Source organism: Polypterus senegalus, chromosome 9, assembly GCF_016835505.1.
Source record: "Polypterus senegalus isolate Bchr_013 chromosome 9, ASM1683550v1, whole genome shotgun sequence".
Lineage (NCBI taxonomy): Eukaryota > Metazoa > Chordata > Cladistia > Polypteriformes > Polypteridae > Polypterus > Polypterus senegalus.
This window is the reverse complement of record NC_053162.1, coordinates 112,850,096-112,864,405: the sequence shown is the minus strand read 5'-3', so window position 1 is coordinate 112,864,405 and position 14,310 is coordinate 112,850,096. Positions and strand designations below refer to the sequence as shown.

The window sequence follows — 14,310 nt, the reverse complement described above, 5'->3', positions numbered from 1 at the left end:
ACTATAAAACAAAACATCAGGGTAACCTGAAAGACCTGAATGCAATGCAGAAGATACAGAAAGCAGAAGAATTAAATAAGAATCTGACACTTCAGCGGACGTTTTACCGTGCACAATCACAAAGTGATTTCAATTGAGCTGCTTTTATGGGAGACACAACCACTTGCCCCACTTTCCCTGTTACCAAGTAATGTTAAACCAAGTCGTCACTACGGTGTTCCCAAATCGCACTTTGCTGATAAACTGGCGCACTGAGTTTGCACGGCGCTTTGGTGACTTTGAAGAACAAAAAGTCCGTCTACATGCGGCTCGAACCTTGTGCATGTTTGGTAGCACATATCTGTGTGAGAAGCTCTTCTCAGTGATAAAGACTAACAAAACAGCACACAGGAGTCGCCTCACTGATGAGCACCTGCAATCCATCCTGAGAATCTCCACAACACAGAACCTCACACCAAACAGAAACGAACTTGTTGCCAAAAAGATGCCAGGCGTCCAGCTCTAAAATGACATATGAGCAAAGACAACTGAATGATTTGATTTGTTATTGCTGAAAGGAACACATTTTATTTATATTTCCAGGTTTTGTTATGCAGCATGTTCATATTTGAATTTGTATAATTTTGACAGGATATATTTTTATGGAGAGCAAAATCTTTTGGGATATTTAAAATCTAAGTTTATTTTTATAAAATATAAAATTACATAAGAGTAAAGAAATTTGAATGTTTGTTCTTTTAATGTTTACTTTATTTCTAACTTGTATAATTTAGACAGGATATATTTTTATGGAGAGCAAAATATTATAAGTTGTTTAAGGTTTGAGTTGATTTATTCAGGAATAATATTCCTGTCTGTTTTACCATTCCTACCAAAGATATTTCTGTCGACTAAATAAAAATTCCTTCTATTTAAAATTTAAATAGAACTTGAACAAATCGATAGTTCATAATATCCACGCAGACTTGCGTAAGAGCGGGTGTCATCCGTTTTAACAAACAGCGTATTGCACTGATACGAAATAGCTGTGTGTGTATATATGTAGATATGTATGTATATGTATATATATATATATATATATATGTGTGTGTATATATACATACATATATATACATACATATATATATATATATATATATATATATATATATATATATATATATATATATATATATATATATATATATACACACATATATATATATATACACAGTATATAGGTTATTGCTCTTTACTTTTCATTGGAAAACCAGATGTATGTGGCAAAGTTCACACATACCCTAAAATAAAGATAAGAATGAAATGTATACATTCAAAAAGTCACGTACATCCTAAAAAAACAAGACCATCAATCAAGTTTTGGTCATCTAAGGTATCAACATCTGCCATGAATTCCTTTAAAGAATAATAACTTAATCTATGGATTGTATAAATACAGCACAGAGGACAATTTTTTCTTTGCAAAAACACTGATATGATGCTTTTGCCTCTTTGGAGATTTAGATAAAGAGTAACAATTAATGCTTTCTCCTGCCTGTGTTTTATTGCTCAAATCGGGGCATTCCAGTGGGGGATGTCTGAAATCATAATTTTCTTCCACAAGACCTTATTCATTTATGGTATTGGTAACAAATAGCTCACTGAATATGAAAATAGCTCAGTTGGTAGTAATCCATACTTGGCGTTGATCACAAATAGCTTAAGGTTTGTTATAATGCCTCGAAGTTACAAGCCAACAGCACAGACTTGACGTCAAGTCCATGCCAAAAACAATGCATCCTGCACTCTACTGAATGTACTGCAATCATCAATGACCCCCACGCAAGAACTGAATGACTATTGCAATATTCCAATGGCTTCTTTTCAGTTGTTATATGCATGAAGATTACACTGTACTGTATATTAAGAGTGAAAGCTGCCTTTCAAAGCAAGTTAAATATATCCTTTCTTTTGTACCATATTCCTCTGGTTTTAATATTTCCACCATGAGTACTGAAGGGGTATATAGACAGGCTCAAGCTATGAACTGCATTTCTAAAAAGAATACATTTCCAGGGAGCTTGTGCCCCCTGCTGGACACAGTTAAACTGTGCATTCCTGAATGAATTTAGCAGTAACAATAGCACAGAGATTACTATTAAATAATTAATATTAATAAATAACAGTCTCTGCCTTTTAGGAAAAAAGTGATAAATAAGTATTTGTACTAAAATGTTATTCAGTGGAATATACCTCACTACATCCTGAATGAAAATGTCACAACCATCAAAGTGAGAAATCTGGCCATTTTTAAATACATAGTCTGAAGTTAAAAATTAAGGAAAACTGTCAACTGAAATTAATGTTTAACACTAGAATTACCAGAGCCTATGAGAAAACTCGTAAATCCGGCCCACCTTAAATCTGTTCGCACCTCTCTTTCAGTGTCATTTATCCTGTAAATGTGCTGATTAAGACAAGCAGCGGGCTATTCCATCCCCCCACCGTCACAGAAAGTTCACAAAGCTCTCCTAGCTTATGCCTTGTTTGATTATTTGGGAATGAGTGAACTGCTGGAGTTTTATAGTGGAAATAATAGATTGTTATTTGGAACACATGCATTTCATGTGTGTTCCGTTTCTACAGTAATCTGTGTAAACACATTGTTAAAACAGAAACTTTTTCATATTTAAGTAATAAATGTTACAAAATTTAGGCATAAACTATAGAATATGTGAATCTTGAAGTCCAAAGATCAAATAAACACTTTCACAAAAGGTTCATGGACGAAACAACAGCTTCCGTGGTGTAGCGGTAAGATTTGCTGACTAATAATCAAGAGTCCCCGGTTTGATCCTGACTGTCTCCTGTACTTGCTGTTTGCAGTAGTGAGCGGCTCTTACTGCTAATATTATACAGTACACACATACATTTGGTTTGCGTTTGTAACAGACCGTGTACATTTATAGTACTGTACTTGTAAAAGTTACCTTTTTTTTTCACTTTCATTCTCTCAGTCACGATCACCATACATACACTGCCCTAGGGATCCGACGCTGTTAGTTTTTATTTGAAACAGGGAATAACTGTAGATTTGAGTAGTGTTTTGAGGCAATGGAACCGAACATTCTCTGATCTTGAGAGATAAAAGCTGACACACAAAGGCTGGTGAATCTGCCTTCTTCATATCTCACCGTCACTTTATTTTTTTTTATTCAGTTTTATTGAGTGTTCCTGCTGCACTGAATAAGCTCACGCCTTCTGGTTCATGATGTCAATGCAGCACAGAGAAAAAAAAGAAAGAGACAAATATATGGGATATTGGGTATAAAATTAATCAGAAAACATCATCGCACTATTGCAATATTATTTGAAAACGAACAGTGTCACATTGGGTTTAATTTTACGTTGGCACTGTTACTTAAAGTCAGATCAGCAGAGGCTTGGGGGGGTGTGTTAGAGCGTGATCAAGAGACTAAAACTGGAGCTTATTCAGTGCAGCCTTCTGGTGTACGATGTCAACGAAGCATGGAGAAAAAAAAGAAAGAGACAAATATATGAAACATTGGGTATAAAACTTAATCAGAAAACATCATCCCACTAATGCAATATTATTTGAAAATGAACAGCGTTAGATTGGGTGTGAATTTACGCTGTTACTTAGAGTCTGATCAAATAATGAAATGCATGTGTTCCAAATAATGATCTATTACTTCCACTCAAACTCCAGCAGTTCACTCACTCCCAGATAATCAAGCAAGGCATGAGCTGGGAGAATTTTGTGAACTTTCTGCGATGGTGGGGGGAAATGGAATAGCTGGCTGCTTGCTGCTTGTCTTAATTGGCACATTTACCAGACAAACGACGCTGATGAAGAGGTGTGAACAGATTTAAGGTGGGCCGGATTTACGAGTTTTCTCGTAGGCTCTGGTAATTCTAGTAGTTAGTAGTAATAGTTAAAAATGATGAAAAGTGATACTTACTTTAAGTTGTTAATGGTTTCCTTATGTTCTATAAATCCTACTTCATGGAACATGGACATCAGCAAATTAAGATGCTGGGGATGTTTTTCACCCAAACCAGTAGCAATTATTTCTGATTGAACAACATGCTCATTTATGAGCACTTTTGTATCTGGAATTTTTGTAACCAATACCTTTTAAAGAAAAACAAGTGTTAATGTTGGTTTAAAAGATAAATTCAACTATTCTGAACCACACAACACAAAAAAACTTTTATTAAGAGTGTAAATGAATAATGAAACATGTTGGAAAAACTAATTTAAAAAGAATTTGTCTAACAATAAAACATACCTTTTATGGTTTATAAAATAAAAAATTTAAGCAACACATTTCTTTAAATGATATAGCATAATGCAATGTTATTATTAATATATCTAAAAATTTACAATCATAAAACTATTACTACAGTAAGTAATGAAAGTAACAATTAATTAAAACAAGCTAATTTCATTTAGATCTGCAGTTCTTTTTTTAGGATGTTGAGAATATATATTTTAGAATGCCTAAGACTACAGACAGGGAAGAAAAAAACAAAACAGTTGGTGAAGTTTCATGGTGAGTACAAATGAAACTTCAAAATCTATTTTTGTGAAAACAAGATGTAATGTTTTCGAAGCACTGCTATGTAATTTAATTAAAATAATGAAAAAAAAAACAACTTTATTTTTGCTTAATTTCTCTTATGGGAATTTACTACACTGCTTAGTATTCATAACTATATAAAAAATCAAATCTGTGGCAGGACCTTTACATGTGTTTTATGTAAATGTATTTAAGTAGCAAGTAAAGCATAACCTAATATGATACGGTAGTAGTTTACCTACTATAGCCATTGCTCAAGACAGAGAACTGTTTAAGGCTAGGATTTAAATACTAAAAATGTTAGTTGATCTACTTGAATAGTTATAAAATATAAAGAGCTTTGTGTATACCACTAAGAACACAATTCTTATTGTGAAAATGAATACACCATTTTGTCTGCTCCTTTCACCAGAATAATATTTCAATAACTGTAAAGTAATGTGCAGAGGGTAAGAAAAAAGCAACAAAAACATATATTCAAAACATATTTGATACACTGGAAGCAGTATGTGGTTAATTAATCTAAGCATGAAGTACACAGCAAACAGCGTCCAATGGCATACATGCATGTGTCCTCCTGGAGGAGCTGGACTACTTGTGCAACCAGAATCAACTGCAGCTATCGCCTCATGCTACCTGTAGTGGACAAGGTCACTAGCAAAATGCAAAACTAGAGAAGAATCAGTCAGGGAGGATAAGGACAGAGCAATTGTACGTGGCCACCACCTGCAAAACCATTTCCAATTTGGGGTTGTCTTGCTGTTGCCTCTCCAGTCCACCTGTTGTCTCTTTCATTTGCAACAAAGCAGGTGAAGTTGATTCGCAATCGCTTATGCTTCCTAACTGGAAAGATTGATATCCCTGAAGCTTAATTGACTTTTTAGGCTCTGATGATTACAAGCTTATTTAATTTTTCTGAGCGGTATATTATATATATATAGGCCATTAAACACTGTATTATAAAAAGTAAAAGTCTGCAGTTGTATTAATCTTTTGCAAGGTTTTTATTGATCAAGGCTGATATATAACAGAAAATTAACGACTGTAAAACAATACAAAATCATTTGGAATTTAAAGTATCAAGCAATCCTTTAAAATTTTCAAAATAATGAATTAAGCATTCTTTTCACAGAAGTTTAGTTTCTGCATAAATTATAATATAAAAGTGTGCTTAAAAACTTTTGCTGTGAAAAAAGTATGCATATTTCCCAGTTTCAACCTATTTTCATTAATTTTTAAACTTTATTTTTTTTTTGTCGCCTAAAAGGAATGTAAGAGAAATTGTGATGGCAATTTCACCAAAAGACATGAACAAAGATGAAAGTATGACCACTCTGATAAAAGGGTTTACGTTGTATTTTTAAAGGAGCAATCTATGAGACACGTTCAGACATTGAGCTAATAGGGCGTGTGCAGTTTACTTAGTAGCCTGAAACTTACGGGTGTCTTTAATCATTCTTTGGGGATCAGAAAAACAATCTATTCCCCAGAAAAACAGTTCTTGCCTCATAATAGTTCAGATTATTAAACAGTCATTACTGTCATATCCATTCACATCAGTGATGGACTTTTCCTACCCACAGCTATCATGGGAGTAGGCACATTGTTCACAGCAGACTCTTTTTCAGTGACTTTCGTCTTTTCATGCCAGATGAATCTTGCTTATTTAAACACATTTACAATGAAATGATAGACAAACCATAATTTCATCTATAATAATAAAAGGCAAAGCCCTCACTGACTGACTGACTCACTGACTCATCACTAATTCTCCAACTTCCCATGTAGGTAGAAAGCTGAAATTTGTTCAGGCTTATTCCTTACAGCTTACTTACAAAAGTTAAGCAGGTTTCATTCCAAAATTCTACACGTAACGGTCATAACAGTCGATAACGGTCGAAAACGTCCGCAATGTTGAACTTCTTATTCTTATTTATGGCCCCATCTTCACGAAATTTGGTAGGCGGCTTCCCTGCGCTAACCAAAACCGATGTACGTACTTATTTCGGTGGTATGACGCTACTGTCGGCCACCATATTGAATTTTCCAAACGTCACTAATTCTCCAACTTCCCGTATAGGTAGAAGGCTGAAATTTGGCAGGCCCATTCCTTACAGCTTACTTACAAAAGTTAAGCAGGTTTCATTTCGAAATTCTAGGCGTAATGGTCATAACGGTCAACAACGTCCACCATGTTGAACTTTCTTATTTATGGCCCCATCTTCTCAAAATTTGGTAGGTGGCTTCCCTGCACTAACCAAAACCAATGTACGTACTTATTTCGGTGGTATGATGCCACTGTCGGCCGCCATATTGAACTTTTCAACAGTTTTTGTTACTTATGGGCCAATCTTCAAGAAATTTGGTACATGGGTTCCCAACGCTAACTGAATCCTACTTACGTACATATATACGTCCATAGCCTGCAGCTCGGTCACCGTGTGAGGCGGCGTTGGGCCCTCATCCCAACGCCTCCCACGTTGTTGGCTGCCTGCCTATATAAGGCTGTCCGTCGCTCCAGTCTCTACATTCCCTTCCTTGCTTCGACATGGGATTCACGTTTCCCTACTGATAACTACTGCCTTTTTGTTTAATCCACGGCTTCTCCACTGTTTTATTGTTTGTTTATTACAATTATAGTTATTGTATAGGTATTTTACACTTACTTTACATTGCTCAGGACCCATTTCCTTTATCATTCTAACCCCCATTACCATGTCTATCGAGATGATCACTATCGATCAAAAAACTATCACTTACCGGGCGGTTTACATGCCCGGAGATACCACCTACCTTTTCCATTCTCTTTGTTACATATTGCACGGCCATATCAGGCTCACTCTTGATATCTGGAGAAACATTGTGTCTTATGTATTGAATGACTGGGACAGGTTCAACGTGTGGACTGATGACGGTACAGGAGATAATTATACTACACAGGAGCACTATAAGAGTGAAATGCTTAAGCCCTTCACCTATGGTTCTGCATGTGAGTTGATGGCTGCCGCTGAATTGTTCAGTTGTCGCTTTCAAGTGTACCAAAATGGCCAAATATTTTACACCTTTCGACAACCGCCAATGCCTCTTAAATATCTTAGATTCACAGGTGACGATTTCAGTAGTGGACACTTTGATGTTTATGAATGTTTAAACTCTCAAAAGCTGGATGTGATTTTATCGCTATAACCGGTTGTGTGCTTACAACGCTTGACAGATGCCGAATGTCATTTCAATACAACAAATCCTGCAAATACTGTCATAATTGAAACAAACCATGAAACTCAAACCGATTATGACAGCAGCAATCCAAGCTGTGAGATTTGAGACAAGATTACTGTTCACATGGCCAACTGTAAGTTGCATGCTCAAGAATAAGCTCAGCGCACAGCTTGGTCATGTTACAACCGGAGGGCCGAACTGACAACATGGTATACAAAGAGATCCTTAACAAATAATTATTGCCATATTTTCCCTCAGTTTAAAAAGGTTAAATTTTCTTCTTAATAAAAATTTTAATGCAGTACTTCGCAGCTGCGAAGCGCGGGTATTTTGCTAGTTAGAAATATATGGCAATCAGAGCTCATTAGAACCCATAAATATTTTGTAATAATATTTTAGCTGAAAGAAGTGGCTCAATTTTACTAGATTATTTAAATTACTTTAAAAGACTGGATGTTAATGTTGACTACATTTAAACTGACCAGAATAGATTTTTTTGGTCATTCTACAAAAATATTTTAGAATGGGTACATAAGTTTAAAAAAAAAAAAGTGGGTGCCCTATGGATTTTTTTGCACATTGGCAACGAGTGGTAGTGCTGGAAGGGTTGAGCTGTTGAATATGCCATGTGTAGTTTTCATGCTTTCGATGAGCATTGAACTGGTAGGTGGGAGAATTCTAATGTTTTTACCGAGAGTCAAATGCTTTATAGGAAATTCTTCAATTATGAATGTTTTTTACAAACTATCTGTAAATTTACAGATGGTTAACAACCCTGTCTGTACTCTACAACAAAGGTCTGAGAAAATCTTTAGACAATAGTTTCTTTAGTGGAGGAGTATTTTCAGTAGAGCAGTAAATATACAGTATATGTAGTATGTCAAGCAGTGGTTGTGGTTTTTCAATAAACAGTCGTTAAGCAGGTGGCAGTTTGTTTAGTGTATGTGCTTAATTACTGGGAAAAAAATAGAAGAAAACACAACAAATTGGCAACGAGATACGATTTGAACCATCAACAAAGGAGCCCCTGTTTAACACTAGAATCCCTGAAGCTTTCGGAAAAACTCATTATCCCGGGCCACCTTAAATTCCTTCGTATTCCATTAGCGTCTTTTGTTTTGCAAATGTGTTGATCAGCACAAGCAGCCTACAATCCCATCTCCACACTGCCACTGCTGAAATCAGTCAAAAAGTTCTCCTAGTTCAAGTCTGTTTATCTAGATGTGAGGTGCCTGGAGTTGTATAGGGTAAATAATATATTGTTATTTGGAACTCAAGAATTCTGTGTGTGTTCCGTGTCTACAAGGATCTATGTAAATGTAGGATGACAGCAAATACGAGACAAGAAATGTTGAACACATAGTTAAAACAGAAACTTTTTCATGTTATGGTACTAATGACAAAATTTTGACAAGTGTGAAAATTTTCAAAGATGAGATATCTTACTTTATGTTCTGAGTATGATGTTAAACTGCATCCAGCCCTCTAAGCGGTCATCCAACTTGCAGGGAAATCACAGGGGTTGGTGGCAAGACTGGCACTACAGCAACCGTTATAATAAAAAAAAAAATTCACACAGCTCTGAGAACACAGACAAGACTCTTTTCTGCTGAGAGTAGCTCTGCTGCAGTTGCCGATAGGAAAGGGATAGGGGAAAGCTCTCGGGAGCCTCATCCCTGGAAAAGTCAAAACCGTTGGACAGCCAATGGGGTCAGGCCTATTGGGGATCAGAACTCACTGTATGGCATCACTCGGATACTAATTTGAGGCGGCCCATCCGAGTAAGTACGTGGAACATCTCATCACTCAGGCAAGATGATCACCTCCCTCTGCTGCTGGAGGACTCCGCATTTCAGTGGTGGCATTCTCTGAGGTGTGCAGATGTGGGACTGGCCAGATCTCTGCAGGTGGGTAAACCTTTTATTGGTCTGGTTGTTCTGATGGTTGTCATACTCAAGGAGTAGCTGTTGCTGCAGATCAGCTCCTTCTGTTGATGTCAGATCTCTCTTTTCAATGAGCGTATTATGAGACTCGGATTAAGGCACTCTGTCTTGTCTGTTGTTTCAGTGTATGCTCCGACTGCAGTGTGTGATCTCTAGGTGAGGGAGACATTTTATTCACAGATTTTGCTGTGTGGTTGATGGGTGCCCACGAGGTGACACTGCTCTTGTCATGGGTGACTTCAATGTGACCAGTGGCACTGACAGGTCTGTTTATGAGGATTGTGTCAGTCACCATGGATCTGGTGACAGTGGCTCCATGTTCCTTGACTTTGCAAAAGGCCACAGGCTGCGTATCGCTGGATCCTGGTTTCAGTGCCCTGAGCCGCATCGTTGGACTTGGTACTCCAAAACTGGCGGTGTGGTGACAGAGATCGATCACATCCTCATGGGCAGAAGCTGGTGGATCTTAGAAAACTGCAGGGTCTACAGAAGTGCTGATTTTCTGAATTCTGACAACAGACTAGTTGTTGCTACTCTGAAGATCAAGCTGAGGTCCAGTAGGCTACCACTTATTAGGAAAATGAGGCTGGATCTGGCCAGACTTGACAATCAGACTGTTTCTAATGAGTCTGCAAGCAGTTTGTGTGAGGAACTTACAGACTTCGGTGCGATAGCCGATCCTAATGTAATGTGGGAGACCTTTAGTGACAAGACCCTAAAGGTTTCTGAGAGTTGTGTTGATATTACCAATGTTCCCAGAAGAAGATGTTTCATCTTGCAAGGCACCCTGGTTACCATCAACAGGAGTCGCAGCACAAGGCTTGATGACAGCTCCGGTCTGTACCTAGAACTGAGAAGGATGGAATCTGAGAGCAAGTGAAACACCATCTATGGTGTAGCATCCCACATCCTGCTTAGAGAGGAATCAAAGCATTACGCACATCTGAAACTGTTCCTCAGAGGGTCGCAGTCAGGGCAGCTGATGGAACGGTGCTTACGGATGACACTGCAGTTATGGCCCACTAGGTTGGCTACTTTGAGCTGCTGTTTAAAGCTGATCCTCCAGCTAGGACGTTGGATATCTCTGGGTCCATAGTTCTTGAGGCTGATATTCTAATTATCTGTGAACTACCCAATCTCACTGAAACTGCACAGGTAGTGTACCAGCTGAGGGTAGTTAAGGCTGCAGGGATGTGTGGTATCTGGGTTGAACTTCTCCAGGCTGGTGGTAAGGATGTCCTCCTGGCTTTGCAAGCAATCTTTGCTTAATTTTGAGAGACAGGCAATGAAAATAGCTACTTCTGAGAGAAATGTTTCTGTGCCAAGAACTATTTTAGCAAGGAATGAATTACCTGAATCACTAATAATGGACCACAATTTGGTTCCTGGAAGTCAGGAACAAGCACAAATACAAATGGGAAATAAAATCTCACACAAGGCTGTTGATCCTTTCTGTGGTGGTGGAGTGGATTATACTGATAATAAGTCTTATGTGCTTGCGACTTAGCGACTGCCACCTGAAACAGAAAAGTTCTGCGCTCAGGGCTGCCAATTTCTTACTCTTGCCAGCAAAGGCATTGTTCCCACCTCCATAACCCAGCACTGGGAGAAGCTGGTATGAATATGTATGTACTTATTTTATTCTAAACTAGATATGCAAGAAAAAAGCATCAAGAACAGGACAAATAAATGAATACACAACAAAACAAACTTCTGTGGGCCAACCAAAATAGAAGATGTATGAATTGCAGCACATAAACACCAATCTTGGGTAAAAATTGTAAGGTACCACTATGACTAGTGGTAAACAAAAATTGTTTCAAGACTGGCATGAAAATAATTTTGAAAGTAAAGGTTTGGATGAGTACATAATTATTTGCATTTACTGTATTAGGGGTTAATCCAATCCCAAGAGATTGCACATTTGTTAGAAAACTAGCAGCACTCATCTCTCTGGACACTCTGCTCTTGCACTCTCCAAAATTACTTCTTGCACACTCTAAAATCAATCACTGAAAATAAAAAGCTGATGAGCCACCCCATTTTTGGTTGAGCTAAAAACGGACAGTTTTTTCTCTTTGTGGATCTGCAAACTGACATCCATTCTCCCAAGCCAACTACAGAACCAAGCCTGAAAGGCTAAGAAGCAGTCATTACTTAAAAAATGGAAATTCAGCATCTAAACACTTGTGCCAGAAAGAGTAATACTTTTTTCGCTATGAAGTCGACACTGCAAAGAGCTTAATTGTGAAGAACACAGAACATCATGGATAAAGGATAACAGCCAAAGAAAGAGTGTACTCCAGCGCAAGAAGAATACTCCACCAGAACCCAGAGCAGCAACGGCTGTAACAGCTCCATAATTTTGGACGTCGTCTTTAATGACTTAGTATCAGTGACAAGATAAATTAGAACTCTAAATAGCCATACCAGTCAGCCTTTTCTATGTTACATGTTTGTCTGTCTATATTTCTTCTTATATCTCAATATATATGCAGTCATCACATTTCCACAGTCCATGAGTTAATCAATAAATTGTACTATCCTGTTTCTTAAAACGTGCTTCAATTACCTTAATATAAGTCTAATGGCCAGAGACCGTCTCATACAATAAAGAAAGTTAAGTTAAATAAAGTAGGAGCCTAATGGCTGAATGGATAATTAATTAAGAGAGTTAAATTTCTCCTCATTTCTACAAGTGTTGCTTAAAGAAATGTATGTTTTTTACATTTTATGCTATAATTTAATTATGCTGGACAAACTAATTCTCCTGAAACATCTCTTTTTCAAGCACACACATTTCCTGTTCCTCTTCTTGTATTGCATTATAGTAGTATCCATTTTTTTTTTTAAGGTTTAAGTCTTGCATTATGGACCCCATCACCAAGAAAAGCCATTTACCTGGAAGATACTTCTACACTGATTCATGTAAGCACCAATGGAAATTATGACACTTTGATTTGCTATGACAAATTAATTTTGAAAATTATTTATATTATGTATTGCATAATGAAGACCTGCATCATAAAACCATAGCTAACATTGTTTTGAAAATTTCTCATTCTGGGCAAGAACCATGAGCGCTACTATTAACACCAGGCTTGTGATGCATGCAGCTATTCTACAAGAAAAGATAAAATAAGGGTCTCATCAATATCAAAATACACTGATGTATGCATTTGGCAATTTTTCTTTCACCTTACTATAATTGTTAATCCAAGTTTGCTAAGTTATGTAATGTGTCATTGAAAAGTCGCAGTAGGTCTTGGCAGTGACTACTGTGTAAACATAACACATAATAGATGGAGTAGTAATCTACTTGTACTTAAATAATTTTGATGCATCCTTTTTACATTACAGATTACTTCAGAACAATCATGACGGTGATGTGAAAGATGAAGAAGGAGCTCACCAAGCACGCTATCATCCAAAAGAGAACATAGTAAATTCTTTGCAAAGTACAAATAATGTATATATGGATGTAGAGCTTCCTTTGTCTCCTCCCCTTATTGTAAGAAAGTCTCTAAAGAATATGAATTTTATGCTCTTTAATGACCAGGAGCTTTGAGAGAATTGGTAATTTTACAAGTTCACAGAGATTCTACTATATAGTCTTCAGTATATGAACAGCTGTTCTAAGGCATCTAAGACATGCATGCTAATGTCAGAAGTTTACCAACATGGGCAATATCTGTTTATTATAGGACACAGGGTGGTCAAAGAATCTGTCAGGTGAATGATTCACTCCCTAATGACAAATGTTCTTGTGCAATTGTGTAACTGGACAGGTGTTTAAGAGAAGATCTCTTCTGAGAACCTCAACCTGAAAAGCATAAAACACAATATGTCTATTTTTTTCGTACATTTTGACAGCCACTAACTAGCATTAATCCTTACAGATGCTAGAGTCAATGCATATTATAAGTGTGTGTGACGATGTGGGTTCTGGCTCCACACTCCCATCTGATTTTGGGAACCCTTGAACCCAACACCGTCGATAATGAAACCGAGTGAGCTAGTCAATGGAGGCAATAATTGAGCATCTGAGCAAGGGAATGGTTAAAAGTGAAACAGTGCTTTTATTAAAAAGAAACAATCAAAAACAAAATAGTGTTCCAATAAATAGTGCAGTTCAAAAGTTCTTCATTAAATAATCCATTAAATGAAAACGTGGAGGTTAAAACAATAGAAAAAACAATACTTTAAAACGAGAGGTAAAATCTTCTCATGGAAGCAGTCTTTAAAACAACAAATCCGGTGTAACGTTTCTGTTAGCGTCTCACCTGCTTATCCTGTTAGGGTTTAGCAGCAGGCAAGATGCTCTCTGCAGCTGCCCTCCTCTTACACTTTCGAGAGACTGGAGACCTCCCGATCCCTGGCTTCGGTTTGGCTCTCATCCCAATCCCCAAGACTTGATGTCCACCAATGACCAGGACGCACACATTGGGGACTCCACCACCAAGCCTCCCGACTTCCGCTGCCTTTCCGCGGCCTTCTGCGGCTCGTCGCTTTCACCAGGTCACTCCTGCTACATGGTCGCTCAGCGGGAGCAACATCAACTCAAA

At 37.4% G+C, this 14,310-nt stretch overlaps 1 protein-coding gene across 1 annotated transcript in view; it reads right to left on the bottom strand.

Annotated features, from left to right (window-relative positions):
• The window catches only part of LOC120534890 (putative ATP-dependent RNA helicase TDRD12), a 441,334-nt gene that overhangs the window by 227,415 nt on the left and 199,609 nt on the right, over nt 1-14,310 (bottom strand). Inside the window, exon 10 of the mRNA XM_039762402.1 lies at nt 3,963-4,135. Within this exon, the coding sequence (XP_039618336.1) occupies nt 3,963-4,135 (173 nt within the window). The remainder of the gene's footprint in view (nt 1-3,962; nt 4,136-14,310) is intronic.